Raw genomic sequence first — 27,372 nt, forward strand, 5'->3', positions numbered from 1 at the left:
CCATTGTACCCAGTATTCCCTAGGTTGTCTCTAGTCCTCAGTGTGGATTATTCCTTTACTCATCAGCCTTCAGTTGTTTATAGTGAGCTATTCAGTTCCCTGACTTTTTCTCTGAGTGCTGTGGTGTCAGGTTTCTTGCTAATTACTAATTAGCTCTCAGCTGGACTGCTAGCATTCCTAGTACATGTCTGCATTCAGCTCTTTGCTTCACTATACAAGTGAGTGTATCTTACTCAGTAACCTACTGTGTTTAGCTCCAGGCTCCACGGCAGATACTAGTGCTCCGGACTATTATCTCCATAAGCATCTAGTTCAGTGATTCCCAACCTCGGTCCTCAAGGCACACTAACAGTCCTGGTTTTAGTGATATCCATGGTTGAGCACAGGTGGTTAAATCAAAATAACTGAGGTACTAATTAAGTCACCTGTGCTTAAGTACAGTTATCCTTAAAACCTGGACTGTTAGTGTGCCTTGAGGACCGTGGTTGGGAACCCCTGATCTAGTTACTAGTATTATTCTTCCCGTATATGATTGGTCCTCAGTATTTATTACCATCTCCTACGTTTGGATACTAGTGCTAGTGAAATCCTATCATGATCTCATGTGTCCAGATTCCAGCTCTTATTAGCATTCCATGTTACCAGGATTCCAGTATTTCAGGCTACTGCAAAGGGTACTAAACAACACGGCGCTGACAAAGGTTGCTGCTCCAAGCAGCTGCTAGATAAGAGATAGTCAGTCTCTTCAATAGACAATACAAATAGAAAATTGCAGCGCTAAATGTACTACACAATTTATTTTAAAAAAATATCACATTGAGTATAAAAATAAATATAAATAAAAACAAATGAATTTGTTGCTTGGCAAAATTAAATGTGCAAATATAAATGGCACTTAATAGTTAAAAATTGAACATGCATGTCAAAAAATTAATTAAATGCTCATCAATGCAAGCATACACCCCGTTCAGGTACCGTCACTGTTCATGATACCGCACAAGTTGTTTGTATATAGACAGTTCCCTTGGAAATGACAACTTTACCAGCTTGATGCAATTCCAGTAAGTCCTGTATAGATGGTGGTCCTGGTATTGGAACCGCACTGGACTTGCTATGAAGGTGAGGATAAATCTTCAAACAGCTGCAGCTGAGAAGTAATCCACAATGTCTTGAGGTAGTGCCGGGCTCAAGATTGAAATGGTCCCAGCCACACTGAATCTGTCTGTTCAGCCTTGAATCAACTGGAATTACTGGACAACTCTATGAAAGATTCCAATAAGAACAAATTCCAAATGGATAGTCCCAAACACAGTGAAGATGCGGTTCTGAAAAGGTGCCTGGAGTGGGGTGCTTCACCAACGCGTTTCACTGCCAAACTGGCAGCTTTTTCAAGGGCTTGAGAAATTGTGGATTACTTCTCAGCTGCAGCTGTTTGTGCGGTATCATGAACAGTGACGGTACCTGAACAGGGTGTATGCTTGCAATGATGAGCATTTAATTAATTTTTTGACATGCATGTTCAATTTTTAACTATTAAGTGCCATTTATATTTGCACATTTAATTTTGCCAAGCAACAAATTCATTTGTTTTTATTTATATTTATTTTTATACTCAATGTGATATTTTTTTTAAATAAATTGTGTAGTACATTTAGCGCTGCAATTTTCTATTTGTATTTTCAGGCTACTGCGTCTAATGCCAGTACTAGCGAATTCTCTTATTCATTCCCATAGTGTTTTTCTGCTCTCTTCACGGATCAGGTTACAATGATCTGCACATCCACCTGTGTCCTTGAGCTTGTATATACGTTCTTCCATTTGTCCCCAATAGCATCAGACACCTGAACAAGGGACCGCGACCTGCCTATCGGGTGCAGCTAAAACCCATATCCTGATTGGAGGGGTCACTGGTGAACACCTCCCGATAGGTTAGACTCCACACCTTTGACCAGGCCTTGTCAACGTCTGCAGCTAGTGGGGGAAGAAGAGGTATATACAGGTTGTTTGCCTACGATGCCTTCCTCAGTCTAAACCCTCACCTTCTAACTCCATGGCAACGATTATCACTCCTAGTTTCCCGTACTCTCAACTCAACTTAATAAAATATACTTTTTTTATTCTGGCATCGCCTTCGGGGGCATCATATCCTCATATCCCTATATGAGGAGGTCCTGGTTAAAGCCACCCAAGTTTATCCACGCTCCTCCAATTTCTACTTCAGTCTCCCGTGCCTGTTCCTATCCAAACTAATCCTCAGGCATGACAATAACTTAATTTCCCCACTAAGAAGTGCAATGGGTTGGTAATTCTGGCAATAAGCCTGGTCTTTCCCCGGTGAGGGCAGAGTTGCGACTTGAGCTACCGACATCTCAGGAGGGAAGATCCCAGAGCCCATGATCTCATTGTACATATTCGTCAAAATCTGGACTAAGTGGTCTTGGAAAGTCACATGAAAGTCATTAATAAAGCCATCAGGGTCTGGAGCCTTGCCACGTGGGAGAGGTCGAATAGCCGAGTATATTTCTAAAGTTGTCCATGGAGCATTAAGATCAGCCAACTGATCAGAAGTCAACAAGGGTAAACAATATTGGACAGAAAGGATTGAATAGAAGAGAGTTAGGGCTGGGATATGGAAGAGTCTAAAAAGTGATTGTAGAGGTTGGTGTAATAATTTTCAAACTGATGTCCAATGTCAGAAAGATTAGCAATCTTAGCGCCTGATGGAGAGAGGACATGCTTTGTCTTATTTCTACCCTAAAGAGGTTACCTGGTTATTGTGGGTAGGCCCATAACCTTGGCCATGATTATGCTAAAAACCTCTATTGATTGCAAAATGTTATTGCATTTATATATTATCAATAATTTGGAGTTGTTCACCTGAGATTTGTCTGTTTCTGTGCCTGCAATTAGTCTCATCAGGTAGCACCTCCCATTATATATATTCAGGTTGTGCAGTCCAGCAATCTTTCCCTTATTTTTAGCCTGCTGTACTCTTAATTTATGAGCTAACAATTTCCCGGCTCTGTTGGACACCATATAGAATTTCTGACGTAATCTATTAAGAGCCGCCTGAGTAGTAGTAGTAGTAGTAGTAGTAGTAGTAGTAGTAGTAGTAATTAAAGTCACCCAAAACAATAAGAGAACCCCTACATAGCTTCTGTATGGCTAAACACACTTTACGAAGAAACAGGATTTGGTTAGAACAAGGGGCATAGACAGAAACAAGAGTAACCCACCTATCTTCTAAGAGACCAGTTAAAATAAGGTAATGTCCACTCTTATCTGTAAATTGGGAATTCAGAACAAAGGAAACTGATTTCCGAAAAAGAATAGCAACCCCATTACGGTTAAATGGACCATTTGCAAAGTAACCTAAAGGGTACCTCTGGTCTCGGAAGACTGGTGGTCCTAAAGAAGAAAAGTGGGCCCGTCTGCCTTTTGTTTGTAGAAATTAGCCAGGGCCAATCATGTTTGTTTGGAGAATTTAAACCTTTAACATCTAAAGAGAAAAACTGTACCATCTAACTTAAAACAAAAACAGAGATAAAATAGAAAATGTAATAAGAAACACATGTAAAAAAAAAAAACATTCAAAATCACACTGCTTTTGTCATACAACTAAAGAAGTATCCAAAAAATAGGGAGAGAGGGATAGGAGGAAATGGGAAAGGGGGCAAAAAAATAAACAAGGGGAAAGAAGACCAAAATGACCCGGTACATTGGGTCAGTGTCTTTACTGCAAGGAAAAAAAAGATGCAGTAAACGTTAGCGGGGGAAGCTGCACTAAAACCACCACCCATGATCATATAGAACCATATATAATGAAATTAACTAACAAGTGAAATTTATGCATCCTACATATATCTAAACATACAAGTAGCCGTATTGATAAAAATGCAGATACATTGAAAAAAAAATAGATAACAAAATGATATAGAATTATCACAGTAACTCACGTATCCTATAAGGGACCAATCATGCAGACTGAGCTGCAAAATATGACACATGCATAATTTTGTATAAACGTAGAGAATAAAACTTGAAAGGTAAAAGGCAGGGAAGTGGACCATTCAGGCTGTGGAAGAGGATTATTTCGTAATATTGGCGGCAATTTGACTCCAGCTTCCAAATTAGAAATAACAAACGAAGAACCTTCATGTGGAAACCTACAAGTGGTATTGTGGGCCTGATTCAGAGCCGCTCGTTCGCTCCGAGCGATGTTCGCACAACTGCGTATGGGTTGTAATACGCATGCGCGAACCAATCATTGCGGTCGGAAATTGTGTGCTCGCAAAATAGCGAATGCCTGCTAATTTGAGTGACAGAATGAGGCGTTTGTGGGTGGGAACAGGGGAAGGTGCTTGAAAACGGGGAGTGGAGATCCGAACGCAGGCGTGCCAAACGGTCAAAACGGGCGTTTTAATGGTGTGCATAATTAACAAAGCAGCGTCATCGACCACGTCACTTGGTTGTCTTTTAGCCTGAACTGTTCGCATGATTGCGGTAGGAAAATCTTACCACAAGCACTGCGAGCAGTTAATACGCCTTTCGATGTACTCGATTAATCTAATAAATAGCGGAGATGACGTAGGATGTGAGCGGCCAGGGGTTGTTCTTTTAAAAAAAAGCGAGCGCATGTTTCGTTCGCTCGATCAGACATAGAGGCGTCAACAGCCCACAAAGAGCGAGCGCTCTATTTAAATATCTGGCCCCTTTTTCTGAATGAGCGAGCGCAAATAGCGTCCGGCTCTGAATCATGCCCAGTATCTCCTGACAGCGAAGAGCTCAAGTTATAGGAGTTAAGGCTTTTCTTTTGGAAATGGCCCAGGTAGAGAAATCTGGGAATATTTGAAGATCCACAAGGGTATCTGACTCTCCAACTGATCTTGCGGCCTGAAGAATACATTCTGTAACTGTGAAGAAGTGGACTCTGAGAAGAGTATCTCGAGGAGAGGACCCGGAGAATGACCTAGGCCTAGGGAGCCGATGGATATGACCGATTAGGAGATCTTTGTCATCCGCATTGGGAAGCAATTTACGGAATAGGGACATAGCATAGTCCAATAGTTCTGTATTAGAGACAGAATCAAGGATCCCTCGAATCTTATTATTCCTCCGGGAACGGTCCTCTGTGTCTGCCATTTTGTCCCAATCGCCTCCAACTCTGATGATTGCTGATCATGTATGGTAATAAAATTATTGTTTGATGTAACTAGTTCTTCCATTTTACGTTCTAGATGATCAGTATGGTTCCCTACAGCAGAATGTTCAGTTTTAACTTTTCGGATAGCAGCAGTGTGGTCCTCAGTTAGATCTGTTTTAAAGGACGCCAGAACCTGACACAAAGTTTTAACAGTAAGTGGAGCATTGGAGTCTGGGTCCACACCAGAATCCAATAATAGACTAGAAGTGCCTTTCAAGACAGAACTGACATCAGCAGCTAGTGGTGAGGAGACACTAGGAGAATTGGAATTGCGGACCATTTTCCAGACAGGAAAAATCACTGGAGGAGGGACAGTTTAGATCTCTTAGGAGGCATAATAAGAGTGAGTCTAAAAATCTATAAATATAGAAATCAAACACAGAATCCGTAATAGAACTGCTTCGGTTTAGATCGTCGTGATAGTCGCAGATTTACAGGATAATTAATAGATACTGTATGCATTAAGAACATGGGTGGAGAGAGTCATAGAGAATGGATCACATCTTGAAATCCAGTGAACAGAGAGCATCCTAAACGGGTAGATTTCAGGCCATAAGTAATAGAACACCACAAGATGACCTGGACCAGCCTCGGGGACCCCCACAGCAATCAGCGTAGATAGTAGTATAGGTAATAAAGCTCAGATATTTGTTGAGTAGAGATAGCAAGGCAGGTGGATAGATAACGAGGGCCGAGCAGAATTTTTTCAAGCTTGTACAGGTGTAGGTAGGAAATCTATAGACACAAGGTACTTATGATTCAGACTGCTAAAGGGTCCAGGATTTGCCTTTGAGACTGAGAGCTGTGTAATATACTTCTTCACCAGCCAAGCATGTAAGGGAGCTTCCAGGGACAGAAGCTGGAAGCTGTTACAATATGGCGGCTGCTTGCTGTGTGATGGCAGGCTGCAGTTAGCTAAAGGAGTCCCAGTTTAGTCCTATATAGATAGATAAGGGGACCCAGCGGAGGTCTCTTGGCACCCGTGATTGTGGCCAGAAAATCGCAGCACTGCTAATGCCGGCCACTCCACGCTGGGTCCGGGGCCGAAATTGAGGTTACGGCTTCACTCGCGGAGGTGGGCCGCAGTAGGGAAAAGTACCCGGCGAGGCCGTGGATGCACCGATGGACTCCCCCGGGACTGATAGGACTGCAGGGCACCATGGGGCGGCTCAGCAGGAGAAGGGGAGCCCACAAGGCAGCATATAAATCCACGACCTGGCGGAGCACAGGGATCACACGTCTGCTCCGGACTCCGGTCAGGCTACGCCTCTAAAAAAAAAAAAAGAACACCTTAAAACAGTGTTTCTTATCTCCTGTTCTTATGCACCATTAACAACTCCTATTTTGAGGATATCTGTCTAACGAAATAGGTAGGATAATTACTTACCCAGCCAATTAGTCTGTCACCTGAGCACAATCAAAGAAATACCAAAAAACATGATGTGGGTGCATGAGGACTGGAGTTAAGAGACACTGGGGGTGATTCTGAGTTAAGGCCCCCATACATCAGAGATTGATTGCAGCAATTGTGCAATTTGCAATCGATTGTGTATAAAAATCATTCCCTTTTTCAATCGATTGTGGCAATTCTGCAATCTGCAATCGATTGTGTATAAAAATCTTTCCCTTTTTCAATCGATTGCAAATTGCACGATTGCTGCAATCAATCTCTGATGTATGGGGGCCTTTAGACGCAGTTGCAGTAGCAGCTGTGTCTTTTGGCTCTGCCTCTACTACTTCTCTATGGTATTGCTGTTGCAGATGGGCCAGCTTTGATGCGATTCCGCAAATATGTGTACAAAAATGCACTATAGGCAGGAGCATAATTACCGACTCACCATGGTCTCCGGGGTCGGTGAATCTGCATCTTCAGACCCAGTCACTGGCAATTTCGATCTGCATCTCCCAGAGGTAAACATCGGGACCCGTGCACAGTGTGTCTGAGATGCATGCGCAGAGGTAAAACTTTGGGCGCTTGCGACCAATGTTTTACCTGCGTTCAACTCGGCATCACTCCCTGCCTCAAAACCATATTGGCAGGATATTGTTTTCTAGGCGAGCAATTACCTGCTATTGTTTATTAAGAAAATAAAAGCCTGCCTAATATAACTCAGTGAGAGACCTCAGGGTGCATAGGTATTTTATCACTGCATGTTTACACCATTTTATTTGCATTATATATGTATTCAAACCTTGTAGCCATGCTTTTTAGTTGTGGCAACAAAGTAACACATTTTATTTGCAGACAGTATTTTGTTGTGCATTTGAAAACAAACTTCCTATGTGCCTTCACCCTTAGGTTACATCCACGCTGATGGGTTATTTTTGTAATCTTTTCTGTGATGGCAGCATTGGTGCATGTGTAAAAAATGTGAAAAATGATTATTTAAACAATCTTTCACAGAACTTTCTGATCCTACATAGCTGACCAGTCTGTGTGTACGTAGACTAGGGGTTTCTATAATGTGTCAATCTACCTCAGGCAAGCTTAGCAAACTCTGGAATCATCCTCTTAACCCTCCTAAGCTGTTCTACCAGATTCCTAAACTCTACTGGTTTCATACTATTCTTATAGGGCACATAATTCTGCGATGGTTTGGCTCAATTCCTGATCTGCAGGGGTCTGGGAAATTATTGGACAGTCAATTCCCCGATTCCTACCCGAAAATGGTCAGAATTGGCAAATCTGGGATTTTTAACATGTTGATTTTTCCCTATTCCCCAATGGATTGCTTATTGATTAACGTTTTTGATCGCCATCAGCAGATCAGATTAGTGTTGGGGAATCGCGGTGCTGATATATGGTCTGCAGTACTTGTATTCTCTTTCTGTTCTCAAATATCCCTCCCTTCTTCTTCAAATAAATAAATTAAAATAAATTAATATTGCAGTGTAAACTACGCAGCCAACAAATCAACTTTTCCCTTTGCAGTATGTGGCACTTAACCTCATATATAAAACCCCTATTTTCCTTTAGATTGTAATCTTGCTAAAAGGACTCTCATACCACTTTAGCTGTCTGTTCATTGCTAAAATGATGCAGATTATGTTAACACTATATTAATAAATGTTCAAAAATTATAAATGTCTCATTTTTGAACCACTTAACTGGCTAATATTATTTCCATAAACCGCTCAAAAATTGTCAGGTTATTTTTATAATTGAATTCGGTCAAGAACATCTTTTTAAAACTTATCCAACACAATTTTATAAAATAAAAAATATATTTTTAAACACTGTACACCATAAAATAGCAAATTATATGGTATACTGTAGTAGTGGCCATTGACAGCTGTACCGTCGATGGGTTGAGACCGCAGCCGCCGATGTATCCTTAACATCGGTTGGGGGCTGCCATCGATGGTGCGGCACCTGTGCCCGTCAGCGATGGCAAAATCAGTTGTCTGACACACGGTCAGATTTTGTGTCAGATCTGAACGATAATGATTTTAAAAATCGTTCATATCTGAAACAAAATCTTACATGTGAGCCTGCAACGATGAACGATGCGCGTTCCCGCATGTCAGATAACGATATCTGACATATGATGTGTTTGCAGTCAGATTTGGACAATTCATTCATTTTAATACTGTCTGAAATCATTCAATCGTTCAAATCGTTGGTACGTTCAATCGTTCATCTGACAGATCTGATCGTGTGTATGCACCATTGGACCATTGATGGTTTTCAAACCATCGATGGTCGGTTACCATCCATAGTTTACTATATAGTATACCATCCCTAATTGAGGCCCCATATTGAGTCTTGATCGTTACAGGACGCCATAATAAAAATGTGTGTGTATATATGTATAATATTTGTTTCTTTCTTTTTTTTTTATTTTGTCTACATTATATATATATATATATATATATATATATATATATGTGTGTGTGTGTATATACACTGTTTATAGGTCACTGGTGAGGGCAGGGTATACATCGGGGGAGGGTGCTTGGTCCTGTTTCCCCGAGCTTGTATGTTTGCCTGGCGGCTTCTCCATCCACCTGGCAGACGCCGGTTGCACTGGTGCCGAGCTGCTGCTAGCAGGGCAGGGGGGGAAAGAATGAACAGCACCATCAGTGCGCTGCTGGTTTGTACTTTCTCGCCGGCTGCTCTTCTCTGCAGCCACTGGGTGTGGGTGCCGTCGGCGCTGGGCTTGCCCAATCACTGCTTTTAGCAATGATCGGCACACGTGGAGGAATAAAGAGTACAGAGGGACCATGAGGCCCCTCTGAGATTGGCGGCTGCTAGATGATCATCTTCCAACAGTCGATCACTGGGCTTTTCTGACAAGTCGCATCAGATGCGACCATGTCAGGGAAAGCCCAGCCTGGTGTGGTTGCACCTGATACGACCATGCCTGGCAAGTGGTTAAATACCTTCTAATCTCTCGGCACCAGATAGTATTTTAGTTCTCTTCACATTAACTTCCCCATTTAACATCTAAATAATAATTGTACAAGGTCTGTCTCCCCTCCTAAATGCTTACAACTCCCACTGCGAGGGAGACAGGACAGGCTTAGGAGAGGATAACCAGCTGCCAGAGTGTATATATGTATGTGTGAGTGTGTATGTGTGTATATACTGTGTGTGTGTATGTGTGTGTGTGTGTGCAGATCAAGTTCATTTATCTGAGAATCAGTGTAGGGACTGGCTAGATGGGAATGACCGTGAAGCGGTGGCCAGCTTAACAAATTATTGCAATATTTTGGACCCAACATTCCCTATGTTCAAAGGAGTTGCAGTTTGAAAAGCATGTGAGTGCCGAGTTTGTATGATATTTTTTATGTAGATGGTGTGGTCACATACCAAGGGCACCCCAGATGGTCGAGTGCCATGGATTGAGCCTGTCGTTTATATATATATAATTGAGATAATATATATATATATATATATATATATTATAATATATATATATATAATATCTCAATTAGCCAGAGCATTAAAGCCATTGACAAGTGAAGTGAATATAATTGATCACCTCATTACAATGGCACCTGTCAAGTGGTGGGATAGAGTAGGCAGTAAGTGAACAGTCAGTTCTAGATGTTGATGTGTTGGAGGCAGGAAACATGGCCCTGTATAAGGATCTGAGCCATCACGATTTGTTCCTTGTCAGAGTATCTACAAAACGGCAGGTCTAGTGGGGTGTTAATGGTATGCAGTGATTAGTACCTACCAAAAATGGTCCAAGGAAGGACCTCTGTGTATCACCCTCAGACTGATAGTTTAGTGGAAAGGTTTAACAAAACTATAAAGAATATGCTAAAGAAAGTTCAGGATAAAGATGGGAAAGATTGAGATGATTTATTACCCTATTTATTGCTGGCCATTAGAGAGGTTCTACAGTCTTCCACAGGGTTCTCACCTTTTTATTTGCTGTATGGGAGACACCCAATGGGGTTGCTGGATATTGCAAAAGAGACATTGGAGGTGCAACCTAGTCCCTATAAAACTTATTAAGCATGCTTCTCAGATGCAGGAAAGAATAGCTGTAGTAATGCCGATAGTGAGAGAGCACTTGGAACAGGCCCAACATAGGGTACAAACACAATGCTCTATTGTGCACCTTTGCACCTGGGGACAGAGGGCCTGATTCAGACCCGCTCGCGATCACTGAGCTCTCGCGAGCACTGAGCGCTCGCGAGCACTGAGCGCTCGCAAGCGGGTCGATGTTGCCCAAGTCGTGCGCATGCGCGAGACCCGAATAACGACGGCCAAGCCGCTATGGGTCTCGCACCAAAGGTGGCGTGCTGTCGATGGTGATTGACAGCATGCCCCCTTTGGTGATCGTGCCGGGGGCGTGGCTGCCCAGACGGAGGCGTTCCCATGGGAACACCTACCGTCTGGGGCCGGCCCCACTGACATCACTAGTGATGTCAGTGGGAGTGCTTTTGGCTCTGATTGGCTCTTGTCGCAAGCCCCAATGGTCAAAACCATCGCGACCATCATTTTGGCCGCTCGCTATAGCTGTGGGTGGTCATCCACAGCTGTGCGAGCAGCCAGGAGGCCGCTCCAAAAAGTAAGAGGGATGGTCCTGATTCAGAGCGAGCGCTCTGTCAGAGCGTCCGGCTCTGAATCAGGGCCAGAGTGCTTGTTTTGGTTCCCAAGGTAGAAAATACAATTTTGTTCAAGTGGCAAGGACCATTTGAAAGCTTAGAAAAATGGGTGAGGTTAATTATAGGGTGTACCAGCCTTGGAAAAGAAAATCTGACATGCCTGGCAAGACAACAGTCAGTAAACATGACATAATCACTGAACCAGAAGTTAAGGTTAACCTAAAGCTCTATAGAATACTAGAAGCCCAACATGTCTTAAAGAAATAAAAAAATGTTGGAGTTAGATATAATTGAAGAGTCACATAGTGATTGGTCAAGTCCTGCTGTACTCAGGGGGTCATTCAGACCCGCTCGCGAGGATTTGAAATAACTGGCTAATATGACTACAGTCCGTGTCAAATACAAATACACAGTTGAGTCACATTAAAATAACCACCAGCTTATAGCCAGAGTAACCACCATGTGCAGCACGGACAGCAGCTTGATGGGCTGGGAGTGACTCAGTAAGGCGCTGGTAGGTTTGCACAGGTATCTATAGCCATGCTGACTGCAGTGCATCCCACAGCTGCTGGAGGGTGTGTGGTGGAGTATCCACAGGGCGAGCACAATGACCGAGGTGGTCCCACAGGTGCTCAATTGGATTCAAGTCAGGGGAATTAGGGGGCCAGGGAAGTACTTGAAAGTCTTGGTCGTGCTCATCCAACCATTGTTGGACATTTTTAGCTGCATGACATGTCGCATTGTCTTGCTGGAAGATCCCATTCACCTCAGGGAAGACAATCAGCATGTATGGGTGTACAAGCTCTGCAAAGATGGATTCATAACCAAATCAGTTGAGGGTGCCTTCCACATGGATGAGTTGGCCCAGAGAATGACATGAAAACATTCCCCAGACCATAACGCTACCACCACCAGCTTGTGTTCTTCCAGCAAAGGTTGCAGGTGTTTGTTCTCCATTGTCTCTTGCCTGACATGCCAACGTCCATCCGTTCGTTGAAGCAGAAAACGTGACTCATCGGAGAAGGCAACCCTTCGCCAATCAGCGGAGGTCCAATTCCGATACAGATAGGAAAATTAAAGCCTTTTCCGCGGATGCACCTTTTTTTTTTTTTACTGTGAGCTGCTTCACTGTAGCGTGTCTGTCGTCCCTCATGTACCTTCACAGCCGACGTTCACCTCTCACATCAATGGCACGTGGTGCTCCGCAGTTTCCACGTCAGTCAATCGTAATGTTGCCATTTGTCCAGTCACGATACACCTTCACCACAGCAGCACGCAAACAGTTTGCAAACTGTTCTGTTTCAGAAATACTGCCCAAAAGCCAATCTTCCCTTTTTGCAACTTGGATAAATCGCCCCATTTTACCCATGACAGCAACGTGTAATATGTGTGCAAACGGCCTATCGCCCACCTTTTATACCCACCAAGCAAGCGCAAGACACGTGACGTACTTCATGGGCTACGCGCTGCCAACGTCAAATGTAGGAGGTGGTTGTCATAATGTGACTCAACTGTGTAGCTTATATAGTACATAAGAACTACATGTTTTTTACACTGTTCGATGTTATCTAACCAACAGTTGAAGATATTATAGTGGTTACCTCTTAAAAAATAGACCATAGCAGAAATACTACATAATGCTGAAAACCTATTCTAATCATACTTGTGTAATGATTGTGTTTTTTTTTTCTCTTTATTTTTTTAAGAAAATTTCAGTTTATGTTACAGGGTAAAGAAAGAAAAGGGTAGTGCACAAGTCTTGATACATATTCTTGTAAATTAATAATAATAATAATACTAATAATAACAATTTCTTAAGTCTCAGAAGTACCTAACACCTGGCAGTCTCCACAAATTAAGTGCCAAATCCTCTCTTGAATGCTAGAGGGGTTGCACATCCTGGGCTGACCTGTAATTGTAATGTAATTTCACTTGTAATTCACCTACTGTCCAAAGAGCCGGACCCCCATGTATCTTTATAACAGACTATAGCTTGGAGGACCAGTGACCTGCACTTCCTTAGGATAATTTGTTAAAAGCATGCAGTATTGCTAAGAGATGGAAAAGCGCTCATATCATTTCTCACCATATTCTCACAAACTGCACATAACTTCATAATATATTAATTGATACATTAATGTACTAGTGCTGTCGATTACTTGTGTCCAAAATACTTTGTAATTTACATCTGCTTTCAGTATATCTGTATCCACCAGATAATGTTTAAATTGCTGAATGTGCTAATTACGGCAATAAGCTAATAAGCTTTTATCCATACACAAAGTCTTTTCACAGTGGGATTTGTAAATACTTGGTTCACTGAGTAGCCATCAGATAACAGACTCAGTGAAGCACACTGTATGCTGCAGTGTATGCTGTAATCCAGCTGAGTTGAGTAGTGAATATGAACAAAACGTTGGAAATACAACATACAGAGTGGACAAATTTCTTTTTACCTTTTCATTATCCCAGTCATGCAAGCTTCCGAAAATAACGTAATTATATGCCATAATGAAAACAGCAGTGATACATTATGTCGGGGCACTTAAGGGAATGCTTGGAACTTTAAAGAGTACACTAGGGATTCTGTAGTGCAATAATGGTGATGAATTTCTAAGCAGTTTGTATAACATCACAAAACATCACACTTGTTTTCAATCCCTTTTTCATGTATAAAGCAGCAGTAGAATAACATAGATTTGCACCATGAATGCTGACTGATGAATCCATGTTCTATTGTATGCATAAAAACTGCAAACAGGTGAACTGACATAACGTTAATCCAATTGGAAGCCCCTTTGGTGTCTACGGTGAAAGAACACATCATGGCAAAATCACGGGCACTTGCCACCTCAAACAAATTCCCTCACTAAAAGAACACATGGGAACCAGCTTCTGGGTCTGTGAACGTGAGTGTTTAAAGCAGGTAGTGGATTCTAGGAACCACATTCATTTTTTCTATACTAGCTCTCCCCATCCAGGAGAAAATACGCCGTCACCAATCCTGGAGTTCCCCACAGAGCTTAGCCAATTAGGGCTGGAAGTTATATTCATAGATACAAGACAGGTCCCAGTTCTATGGGATTCCAAGGTATTTAAGGCTAGAAAGGTGCCAGGAAAAAGCAAAGAAAGACCTTAGATCATTTACTACAGAATAAGGGACTGTGAAATTGGCCGCTATGGATTTAGAATAGTTTATTTTATAGATAAAAAGGAGCTAATTATTTGGAATTCAGCAACTATTCTGGGTCTAGTTATCGGGTTAGTTAGAATGGCCAGAAGATCATCGGAAAATAAAGCCAATTTATAGTCACGACCGCCCACTCGTAAACCAGAGCTATCTGGGTTCTACTTGATCGCCAGAGCTAGAACCTCCATACAAAGAATAAATATACGGGGCGACAAAGTGTACCTCTGTCATTCCACTAGCAATAAGCACTGGGACGGAAGGGAGCCATTAATCTTTATTCAGGGCCTTAGGAGGGGCAGAAAGGGACAAAATTCTATGCAGGGATATAGGATCCAGCCCCATTGAACCACTAGCGCACTTATAAATAGCTAATCAATTCTGTTTAATGGCTTCTTTACATCAGTTGATAGTAAGATTGCTGGGGTATGCTCAATCAAAGCTAGATACGTAAGTTCAGTAACCTCAGTGGTGTTGTTTTGGGCCTCGCGACCTGTTATAAAATCCACCTGATTAGTATGGACTAAAGCAGGCAAGGTTTTAAGTCTATTTGCGATGATCTTGGCAAATAATTTGATGTCAGTGTTTACAAGTGATATCCGCCTGTAGCTGGGATACAGGACTATGTCCTTACCCTACTTATGCATGACTGTAATATGTGACAATATGTGTCAAGAGAATGGGGGAAGAAGCCTAACTTATGAGAAAATGCATTAATCGTAAGGAACATTTTAAGGAGAAGCATATCTTGTAACATTTTCTAATAGGAAATTGTGAACCCATCTGGGCCAGGCCTTTTACCAGAAGGCATTGTCTTCAAAGCAACCTCTAATTCCTTTAAGGTGAATGGGCTGTCAAGCCAAACTCTGCCCTCGTGTTAAACTATGGGGAAAGCAACATATCCATAGACTCTCTCCTGGAAAATTACCAGGTCAGAAGGGGTACCTGGGAGGGAAAGATTATAAAGCTTTGTTTACTAGAAGTGGAAAGCTGCGACTATATCTGAGGTCAAACTGCAATCTCTGCCACCCTCATTCTTAACTGTCTCATAAGCGAAAATCCCATTTCATCCCATCTCTGAGTAGTTAAGTTCCACATGGGCCTCCATCAATACTGTGCGGTCTGCTGACAAAGAGGCCTTACGGGCTAATTGTAGGCATCAGATCCACTGCAGCAGCATCTTGTAATCCTCTTTTTTTTCTTCTTAATATAAATGCCCAACTGAATTAGCTTCCCCCAGACCACACGCCTCAGGGACTCCCAGAACGTTACACTGGAGACCTCAGAAGACTTGTTGAGATCCAAATAATCACCAGTGGCCTGGTCCAGCTGAGGTCTGCAGTAGGTGTCTTAGAGAATAAGCTCATTCAAGCGCCACATACGCTATCTTAACTGGCTTTTGGTTTATGAGCCTGGGCTTAACATGTTTACACCACACTGTTACCGTGATGATCTTTCCTTGAGTTTTTCTGGTAGTAGTCTGTTATAACTATGGATTAATGTTATGTTGGTTCACCTTTTTGCTGTTTTCATATGTGCTATGTTCATTGTTACACTATCTGAGATTCTCCTTTAATTATGGAGCACCGTAATACCGGGAGAGTATTTTGGAGGAGGAATTGAGGCCCTGGACACCATTCAAATCCGATATGCATGAGTTTGTTCACTTGATGAGCCTTTTTTTAAAATATGTTTTGTGAGTTTATGGGTGAGGTGAAATGATGGTGGTTGATTCTTGTATACCAGGCCTTGCCGCACTCTCCAGCTGTTGTGAAACTACATCTCCCAGCATGCCCTGACAAAGTTTTTTCTATTAAGAAATGCTAAAACTATGGCAGGGCATGCTGGTACTTGTAGTCTCAGAACAGCTGGAGAGCCACAGGTTGGCCAGGCCTGGTGTATACTCTACCTAAGCTATTCTCATAAGGATATATTGACAGTATTACACTATTGCAACCTTAATTTATTTTGAGATTGTGACTGTAACCTACAAAGGGGAGGATCACCACAGTGAGACCACCCTGTTCCTCTATATAAGGAATCTATTGAATTTTGTTTGTATATTGATAGCATCTGTATAAGATTACCCCTTATTTTGTTTGATAAGGTCGTTGGTGTTACAGATGTCTTTTACAGAAAAATTGTGAAAGTCTCCCTATATGGCATCCAAAGCCTGGGAATTTATGGGCCCAAGCCCTCTGAAGACAAAAAGAGTACAACATTGATCAAAACTGTTAACTGATTATTTGACATTATCATTCATTATTACACGTTTTGTTTACACCTATTGATAAATAGATGAAATTTTAGTGTAATTTACTTTTTAGGTTGTATATTATAGGTTTGGGTTTTGTAAATTTGTCGGAACTGAAATAAAGACAATGAATGTGTTTTATCTGTGTGACAATTTACATTCAGCAAAAATGTGTATAATACTCATACATATTACACTTCATTTAAAAATATATACTGTACTAAGGAACTGATGTGACTGAAATATTCTCAATAAAGGCAGCGTAATATGTGTATAGCTGTAAAACAATAAAACCACCATATATTATGTTTTATTGTGTATTTCTGTTTTTTTCTTCTAGATTTAAAGAAACTAGACAAGATGACATCTGGCTTGTGGACGTAAGTCTGATATTTTGCTTGTTCTATCTTTTTCTTATGTTGGTTTATTTGGTGAATACTTGTATTGGTAATTTGATACCCCTCCAAAAAAAAGTGTAAAGGTGCCCATATACAGTATTAAATGATTTTATGGCTTCTAAACAATATTTAAATAGTTTTTTCTTCCCAGTATAATAGAAAAATTATGTATTTAGTAGACATGTGCGGTTCGGTTTTCCTGAATACGAACATACCCAAACTTAGGGGTTTGAGTCGAATAAAGTTCCAGTTTGGGAACACTTTGGGCTTCTAAGTGGAACCGAGTCCCGGCTCGGGTCTTATCGCAATTCGGCAAACTGGATCTTGCATGTTTCGGATTGCATTTAAGCCCCACCCAGGTGATTTCAGGTGCTGTGAGGTGGATAAAATTGACTGGAAATGACTGGAAATCAATGTTATTGATGTTAAGGAATAAAAACAGGTCTAAATGAAATTATTTTAGCTGCTTTTATAAATTTTTAGAGAAAACCAAAACTGAATCCGAACCAAAACACTAAAAAAAGTGGTTTTGCCAAAACCAAAACATGGGGGTCTGCGCACTTCTCTGGTATTGAGTAGTCTCAGAAAAAAAGATTGCTTAATTGTGCTCATTCAATTTGACTACACCCTAAATATTACAGATGGGCAATCAAAATTGCATGTTTATAATTCACTATTACGCATACACAGCCTTAATTCCTTGCTCTTATTTAATCATGAAAAAAAAAAAAAATGTAATTCTCATTGACATTTTTTTAAAAGACATGTTTGAAATAATAGACTGCCACATTCTAAAGCTAAACAAAAGCATGTACAGTATTCACTACAATTAAAATTTAATTCATTTTTCACTGTCTTTATATCTCTCATTTGGAGATCCAAATCAGACAAAAATTGGTCTAGTCTAAAACGAAGTACAGACAGGGGAGTTTCCAAGGTGTAGAAAACATCCACATTTCACTCAATAAAAGTAAAAATAAAATGGATATGTTCTAGAAGTATGAAAGATGAGACGTATAACAGCAAAGCTCCTTGTCATCCTTGGTCCATGGACATGAGTAACAAGCATCAAATCTCACTCCAAACTCCACCTCAAACATGTTTCAACATAAGAGTTCATCAGTAAAGGAAGTTTCTCAAACCTCCTCCCTGCTCGTTAGTGAGGGCTATTGTTGCCACTACTACTTTCCTTTTATGTTGGTGCCCCAAACTCAAGCCCTAGACCTTCAAAGTGACCAGTTACCTACAAAAGTGCTCTTGCTCCAGTAAAGAAAGTAATTCTTTCATCATACAGCCTTTCTCTGGCAACAATTCTGCTTTATATCTGCTATTTCTACCCAATATTTTTGCTTATGATCTTGCCTGTTTTATTGTTTAGTACAGAGGCTGAAAAGACCATTAGCACATACTCATTAAGTGATGTTTATGTTAATCACCATAGCTTATCACAAAGGCTGAAATTTATATATAAATATATATAATTCCATTTATTTAACTAAACATTTTTTTTAGAAAACATTGTTTTTGATATTTCAGGTGTCTGTTTAACTGAAATTACTTATTTGTTTTATATCTAATAACAAAAGTTATGTTATTATTATAGAATACAAATTTCGCACAGCACTTGCAAATTATTTTTATTTTTACATATGTAGATGATGTAAAGGGAAAAAAAGCGAAGATGTGCAATAAAATGAAACACTAGTAGAACACTATATTTTTTTATGGGTTTGTAGTTTGCTATTCATGCTTCACGTTTCACACACGTTTGAAATTATTACCAATGTGCTTTAAATCCTTTAAAGACTGCATACACTATGGGTATTAAGCAGAGTTTCATTTATTCTGTTGTTAAACATTTGTGTTTCAAATCTAAAATTGAACAAACAATTGTTTTTTTTTTTTTAAACAGCCAGCTGTTATTGAGCCACTTATTATGTATGGATCCTGGTTTGATTACTGCTAAGCTATACCAAGAAGAATTTTCCAGAATGATAAAAATGCAATCTGTCACTAGTTTTTTTTTTCTTACAAGTACATGCAATTAAATTGCTTTATTAAACCCATCAACATTAATGTTACTCCAGTTATAATGCATTAGATTGCTGTTCCTGTGGTTTTTGTTGTTTTATTCCCTTCCTCAAAAGTAGTAATCTTTGTTTGTTTGTATTCTGTTATCACTTATTGCAGAAATGTGCCACTGGTATTCTCCTAGTTGTATGTAACAGTTTGAGCAACACTTCTGTTCAAATTGTGCACTTCTCAATCTAGAAAGTAAAGTAAAGCTAACATAAACTCTGTGGAACAATAAACATGACCTATTTCTTTTAACATTTCAGTGTACAATTACTGAACATAAATAGAACATTTATGGCACACACAGGGATGTTATAAATAGAAGTGATTATAGTTACTTGTTAAAAAAAGATTTTGAAGTGTTAAAATCTAATATGTTTTATGATAGATATGAATTAATAGCTATTATGTGCCTTTATAACAATAAGTCAGAACATGTCGGCACTGAAATTACCGGCACTGGAATCCCGACGCGGGCATTCCTCAGTTTTGCAGCTCTTTCCTCCTGGAGAACCACAAAATCATGTTGTTTGTATATACTCTTGATGGTATTAAGCGGAGCTTGATTCTATTAGCAGCCATAAGAAAAGATAAACAAGACTTTTTACATGCGCTAGTAGAGAATGTATCTAAAACAAGAAAAATATAAAGTTTATTTATGAAAGTCACAGGCACGGAGGCAGCACTCTCTTGATTTTAAATGTGTAATACAGCTTTGGTGCAAGATCCATAAAAAATCAACAATCGCTCATCTATCTTAATTTCTTAGATAGGACAGGATCAGCACACATGGTCTAGTTGAGTCCAGTTGAGTAGAAGAAATTTTAAATATATTGGGCATAATACATCACAATGGTCGGCTCAACGGCCATTTCAATCAAAAGATTTTCATCAGGAGTTTATTGCTGCAATTCCCCTTTCTGCTGACAACAGAGTCAGGGCATCTCTAACATGTTGAAAAATCTGTATTTCCCTCGCAGAAATGGTTGGAATTGGTGAGTCTGCAACTGCAACCCGATCCATGGTAGGAGTGGCAGATCGGGGCCTTAAATGTCTGAGCCCCATTACTTGAATTACATGAAATGTTATAAAAAGACTATGTATTTAAAGAAGACCTAAAATGTTATATGTAATTGTGGGTGGATTTCAGTAAACAAAACTAAAATACAGTGTTACTTCTGATGGTGTGGTGTTCATGTAGTCAGGCTGGTCTTCCAGTGACTCCAACGATCTGAAGCCGCTTTCCTTTATTAGTCAGGGTCAGTATTACCTTGATAGAAATATATTCTACTGTATGGCATGGAGTAGCAGCTTGAGGTGAGGTGACGTGCAGGAGATGGTGTACACAGTGCTCCCTGTTTATAATAACCACATACAAGAAATAGTGTTGTAGTGAGGGTAACATCATAAAGAGGAACCAATACATTTTATTACACTTTTGTATGAAGGATGAGTGTACTTGTAAAATGATCAACCTTTAAATAACAAGCACTATCTTTTCTCATGTATATTTCTTTCAGTTCTATGCACCTTGGTGTGGCCACTGTAAGAAACTTGAACCTGTATGGAATGAAGTTGGTATTGAGATGAGGAGAAGCGGTTCCCCAGTTAGAGTTGGGAAGATGGATGCAACAATTCATTCAAGTGAGTGCTGTGTAAATTCTAACTCTTAAGTTATTTTGTTTGCATCTACAAAATAATATTCAGGCTGTAAGAGGAATTTTGCACTTCCTGCCTTTAATTGCTGTTATGGAGGGAAGGGTATGAAATCCCGGCGGGGTGAAATGCCAACGTAATAAAAGAATCCCGACGGAGCAGGTAACTATACTAACCCTAATCTTCTCCCCCCCTAACCCTCCCTTTGGGGTGCCTAACCCTAAAACTCCCATGGTGGTGCTTAACCCTGTCCCCGCGGGGGTGCCTAAAGCTAATCCCCCTTCCCGCACACTAAACCTAACCCTCCTGGGGTTTGCCTAACCCTAACCTCCCCCCCGGTGGTGCCTAAGCCTAACCCTTCCGTCTCCTAGCCTAACCCTAACCGTCCCTATGCCTTTTTGCAGATGACACAAAAGTATGCAACAGGGTAGACACACCAGGAGGAGTAAAACAAATGATTGATAATCTAGGTAGACTAGAGGAATGGTCAAGAACGTGGCAACTACAGTTTAATGCCAAAAAATGCAAGATCCTGCACTTGGGTCTCAAAAATCCAAAGGCTAAATATAGTATTAATGGCACTATACTGGAAACTACTGAAGAGGAAAGGGATCTAGGAGTCACTATTTCAGGTGACTTAAAGGCAAGAAAACATTGTAACAAAGCAATGAGGAAGGCAAGTCAGATGCTTGGTTGCATAGGGAGAGGAATCAGTAGCAGAAAGAAAGAAGCGATAATACCACTGTATAGGTCACTGGTACGTCGTCATCTCGAATACTGTTTGCAATGCTGGAGGCCATATCTCCAGAAGGATATTAATACATTAGAGACTGTACAAAGAAGAGCAATTAAAATGGTGCAAGGTCTACACCACAAAACGTACCAGGAAAGACTAAAAGATCTTAATATGTATAGTTTGGAGCAGAGAAGGGAAGGGGGGGACATGATAGAAACGTTCAAATATATAAAGGGTTTTAACAAGCTAAAGGAAGGAGACATTCTTCAAAGAAAGAAAAGTATTAGAACAAGAGGACATGTTCTAAAACTGGAGGGTGGTAGGTTCAGGGGAAATTTGAGGAAAACTTACTTCACAGAAAGGGTAGTGGACAAGTGGAATAGTCTCCCATCAGGGGTGGTAGAGGCTAAGATAGTAGAGCAATTTAAACATGCTTGAGATAGACAAAAGGATATCCTTCAGAAGAAGTAAGGATCAATAAGGGTTGAGGTAATAATATGTTTAAAAATGGGACAGACTAGATGGGCCAAGTGGTTCTTATCTGCCGTCAAATTCTATGTTTCTAACTACATCCCGTTATGGGTTGTTTATCCAAACAGATGAATTATATCTTCTGACACCTTTTTCTTATGTGAAGCGTTGCTAAATCAGCAGTACAATATAGAGATGTAGGTTGCAGCTATTTTATGAAATACACATTGTTTTAGGGGCTGGCAGCAGCAATCAAAGAAAAAAAAAAAAGAGATGGCTGCTTGGTTTCTACTGTAGTTGTAGTAGATTCCTTGCTACCTGTTTTCCATAGAGAATGTAAATAAACTAGAAATTGGTATTGTTCTAGTTTAAAATACTGTTTTCATCAATAGGGGAAAAACTATTTTTTAAAACACATAATCGTCTGAAAACGGTTATACTTTGTAACAACTGTATGAATTTATGAACGGTTATAGCCACATTTGACTTTCACTTTAGCATCCCGGGGTACAGGCTTATGAAATCTGTCTGACAGACGCATTTTGTCATCCACATCAGTTTCTCTGTCTCTCAGAGCCAGCAAACGTTTAATGGAATTTTGCAGCTACCGATATACTAATCTGTGGATATTCAGCAATTTCACTGAACTTGTCTCTCTCCAAATCTCTCATCTTTTCCAAAGCTGTAAGCTTTCTGGAAATGTCACCATCTGCTTTTGTTTTTCAGTATGTATTCATTAAGCCAGCAGAGTTAAAACTCAGAAAGGTGGAAAAGACCATCTCCATTAAGATTAAGTAAACCACATAATTTTTTTAGCTGCATCATAATACATAATATTTACATTGCTTATTCATATTAGCATTGTGTTGATTTTATTCAGTTATCCTTTTTTCCCACCTATTTTGTCTCTAGAATAATGACTTTGCCTTTCTGCATCCTTGCTTCCTTTCTCTTACTTTATCTAGTTCTCTAGTACTCTCACTTCAGTTCTTCAGCAGTCAGACCTGCCTGCCTGAGCCTTGTGTTATTTGGCTCAGCAGGTTCTCTTGTACCACATGTTAAACGCTGCAATATTGCAGTCAAATATACTGTGTAATACTCTTAATAATTGTGGTTCCAATATACAAAGTTGGGGCGGTTATACGTAATCAAATCTAGGTAAGCTTTTAAATTCGAATGACATACTTATTTTTTTTAATAGCGGTTACTGATATAACACACACACACACACACACACACACACACACACACTATATATATATATATATACAGCACTTTATATTTAGTTATTCATATCTGTTCCTGACCCAGAAGAGCTTACTCACACAGGCAGTGGCGTCTCTCCTCGCGGTGACACCCGTGGCGGTGAGGCACCTGATGTAAAGGGGCGTGGCCTACGGGGAGGGTGCGTGATGAGGGGCGTGGCATTGCGGCCCTGTTCTTCAAGGAGAGGGCGTGACACTGGGCGAGGGGTGTGGCTTTCAAGCCCGCGGCCGTGGTAAACAAAATCTATCAATGGGGTGGTGCCGGTGGTGGGTGCAGGAGGTGCGGGCATGTGTAGTGCCGGCTCCCTCACTGACAGGAACCGAGTGCTGCACTTAATACTACAGTGCAGCACCCGGCTCCTGTCACTGAGGGGGAGCCTGCACCTTGGTGTCACCCCTTGGCGGGTGACACCCAAGTGCAGGCCACACCCCCCTTGTGACGCCACTGCACACAGGTTATTTTCTTGTCAGGATTAAGCTTAAATAAGCAGTGTTCCTAAGATTAGGTCCCTGTTTTTTTTACAGGGAAATCTATTGATCTCTATGGAGTGATGCCATTATAGTACACAGCTACTGTATCTTTGTAAGGCAGAGTTTGGAGTAGGGATGGAGGAAGGAAGAACAAACTCTATTTTCCCTGGCTGTATTGTATTTCCATGTACTTCACACTGGCATCGCTCTATGCAGATTGATGTTTTCTGGGATTCACACCCATGTCCCCAGCACCTTTGTCTTTGTCCCTGCTTCTTTCTCTTCTATGCAGGAAGAATGTGGTTCTGGTCTCCTTCTGAAGCCAGGAAAGCTGTTTATCCATTACCCTCAGCAGAAATGGCCACCAGTAATTCCTAGTCACATTGAACCACTCTCTACAGTTATCATTCTGCATGATTGTCTTCTCCTGTGAAATGTTGAAATTATTTTAATACATCAATAAAGATACATAGGGGGGAATTCAATTCAGCCCGTTAAGTTTGCACAGGTGAAAAAGGTAGACTAGCCTCATGAGGCGATTCAGTTTGACTCCCCTTTATAACAGAACCCCTTTTTAATGAGTGTTAAAAAGGAGTGTTAAGTGCAGTTAATGGGTGTTAAGAGAGTGATAAACTACCAACTGTCATTTTGACTAACTGTCAACTGTCAAAATGACTAACTGTCATTTTTCAAACACAGTCTGTAACATGACAGTTAGGAGCTGAGTGGCTGGGAGTTATCGCTCTCCAATTTATCTCTTTTCAGAGCTTAGTACATTTCCCCCTTAGAAGTCAGTGAACAGTTCACAAACTTATGCTTAAGCTGGATGTTTTCACCCGTTAACTGCACACTTATTGGGGATTTCTGTTTGCGTTTCATGAGACCTGAAAAGAAATCCCTGTAAAGTGGGGCTGATTGAATAGCTGCAATCAATTAGCACTCGTTAACTTAACGGGGCCAATTGAATTTTGGCCATAAAGTGTTAATATTCTATGGCAATTCCTGATGCCCCTGAAGGGGTTGGGTATGGAATCTTTGCAGTCGGGATGCCGGCTGTCAAATGACTGACAGCGGCATCCCGATGCTGAGGATCCCGACTGGGGATGATTAAGTATGCTATCCCTCCCCTCCTTCACCCCCTAACCCTAAACCTCCTTTTCTCTACCCTAAACCTCCGCACCCCCGTACCCCCTCATGGCTAACAACTAAGGGCGCACGCTGCACTTACGATCGGGATCTCGGCATTGGGATCTTCTGTCCGCATTTCAGACCTCCGGTGTCAGGATTTCATCAGCCAGCATCCCGATCGTAGGTTTCTTAACTACATCTCCCCCCTGGAGTGTTGTAAATGGTGCCTCAAATATTAAAGTTATTATTTGAAACCATTGATGTGTTATATGGTCATGAATACTGGTTAAGCCCAAAACATGCCTTTCCCCCACTTTAAGTAGGCCCCAGGTACACTTTTTCTCCATCCTCCAGTCAATGTTTATATATAACAAAACGTTAAAGACATGTAAGAAAAGCAAACTTAAGCTCTCCCAGAAAAATCAAATATTAATATTATTATCGTTTATTTATATGGCGCCACAAGTGTTCAGTGCCTTATAAAGTACATAAACAAACAAGTGACGAGTGATTTATAGTACGTACAATACAATACAATTCAGGACATGGATAATATACATTGCTACATAGCACCCAAATAAGTAACAGAGCATAAGCAACCAAGTGTTAGGTGCCCTAGTGGGGAGTAAGGAGTAGATGAAAGTAAAGAGAAGTACAAGATGGTGATTCAACTAGCTGGAAATAGTTAAAACGGGTTAAAAACCTGAGGCCGCAACTTTTTGCTATTAAATTAGTAATCCGCGTTAAATTAACGCGGATCTCATTGCAGTTGACACTTAATTCATTTCACTGCTCCAGACTAAGTGAAAAGTAAGGACAAATCCTTTTTTTATGGCAAAAATATCAGGGCACAGCGCAGTTACCTCTGTAAATAGAAATTAATCTCTCTAAGGATACCGTTAACCATGCATATATTTTACTTGCTTGCAAGAAGCTGAATTAATAGTACTTATCATAAATTATTTAAATTAGGCTTAAAGATTGAAATAATATTGTAATTCAAAAATGTATTTGGTTGTGCAGCTTAAAAATCCTGCACACATGCTGTGTTGACTATTGTAGGATAACTGTCATGATTCAAGAGAGACAGATGTTAGGTTAGGATAAATATTTTGCTGGAAGATATTAATCTGTCAGCCACTACTACAGTATGCGTATAGAGCAGATTATTATTTCTGTAATGTATTGATCGTCAACCTTTGACAATCCAGCTGTTGTTAAACGATAAATCCCAGTTTACTGACTTGAAAAATGCGTTGGGATTATTATATAGCACTATTCTTATTACACTTTATTTATAAAACATATACAGTGCTCTACATTGAGGTGACTACTATACAAATAGATTGCACATAGTTACATGAAAGAAGAGGTAAAGGTTGTCCTGCTAAATCAGCTTACAATTTATGTGTGGGAAACAATACATAATAACAATTGCAGCTGCTGGCAGACAGTGTGTGTGGCTACTGTAAGGTAGAAGCATTATCATCCATCAACAGTAAAGCAGCTATAACATTACTACATATTCTGTCCACTTGCTGTTTAGGTACAATTGCTGAGGGAAAGAAAGTTGATTGAAGTCCCTATTCTTAAAAGTTAAATACATGGACCTAGCAAAATCAAAATCTCTTAGTAAAAATTTAGAGTTACATACATCTTTGTGACAGGCACTCTTTCAGAAGTGTGTTTTTATGTATATCTGCGTGTCTGTGTGTGTGTGGTTGTGTGTGCCTAACATTGTGTAGGTCCCTCTCATGCCGCCAAAACAGATCTGACCTGTTGAGGCATGGACTCCACATGACCTCTGTGGTATCTGGAACCAAGATGTTAGTAGCAGAACCTTTAAGTCCTGTAAGTTGCGAGGTGGGCTTCCATGGCTTGGACTTCCAGCACATCCCACAGATGCTCAATCGGATTTAGATCTGGGAAATTTGGAGGCCAAGTCAACTACTCAATTTCTTTGTCATGTTCCTCAAATGATTCCTGAACAATTTTTGCAGTGTGGCAGTTCCCATTATCCTGCTGAAAGAGGCCATTACCATCAGTGAATACTGTGTAATTGGTCTGCTACAATGTTTAGGTAGGTGGTACATGTCAAAGTAACATCCAAATGAATGCCAGGACCCAAGGTTACCCAGCAGAACATTGCCCAGGGCACCACACTGCTACACCAGTCTTTTTACCATAGTGCATCCTGATGCCATCTCCTCACCACATAAATGTTGCACACATACCCAGCTGTCCACATGATGTAAAAGAAAATGATTAATTAGACCAGGCCACCTTCTTCCATTGTACGCATTTTTCGTGGTGGACAGGGGTCAGCATGGCCACTCTGACCATTCTGACATACACAGCAAGCGGAAATGCACTGTGTGTTCTGATACCTTTCTATCATAGCCAGCATTAACTTTTTCTGCAGTTTGTTCTACAGGACCTCTTCTGTGGGATTTGACCAGATGGG

At 40.6% G+C, this 27,372-nt stretch overlaps 1 protein-coding gene across 1 annotated transcript in view; it reads left to right on the top strand.

The window, feature by feature from the left end:
* The window catches only part of TMX3 (thioredoxin related transmembrane protein 3), a 97,502-nt gene that overhangs the window by 16,385 nt on the left and 53,745 nt on the right, over nt 1-27,372 (top strand). The window contains exons 3-4 of the mRNA XM_088475928.1: nt 17,048-17,087; nt 20,702-20,825. Coding sequence (XP_088332054.1) covers nt 17,048-17,087; nt 20,702-20,825 — 164 coding nt within the window. The remainder of the gene's footprint in view (nt 1-17,047; nt 17,088-20,701; nt 20,826-27,372) is intronic.

This window comes from Taudactylus pleione, unplaced genomic scaffold (assembly GCF_031769625.1).
Source record: "Taudactylus pleione unplaced genomic scaffold, aTauple2 ptg000179l, whole genome shotgun sequence".
NCBI classification, from domain to species: Eukaryota; Metazoa; Chordata; class Amphibia; order Anura; family Myobatrachidae; genus Taudactylus; species Taudactylus pleione.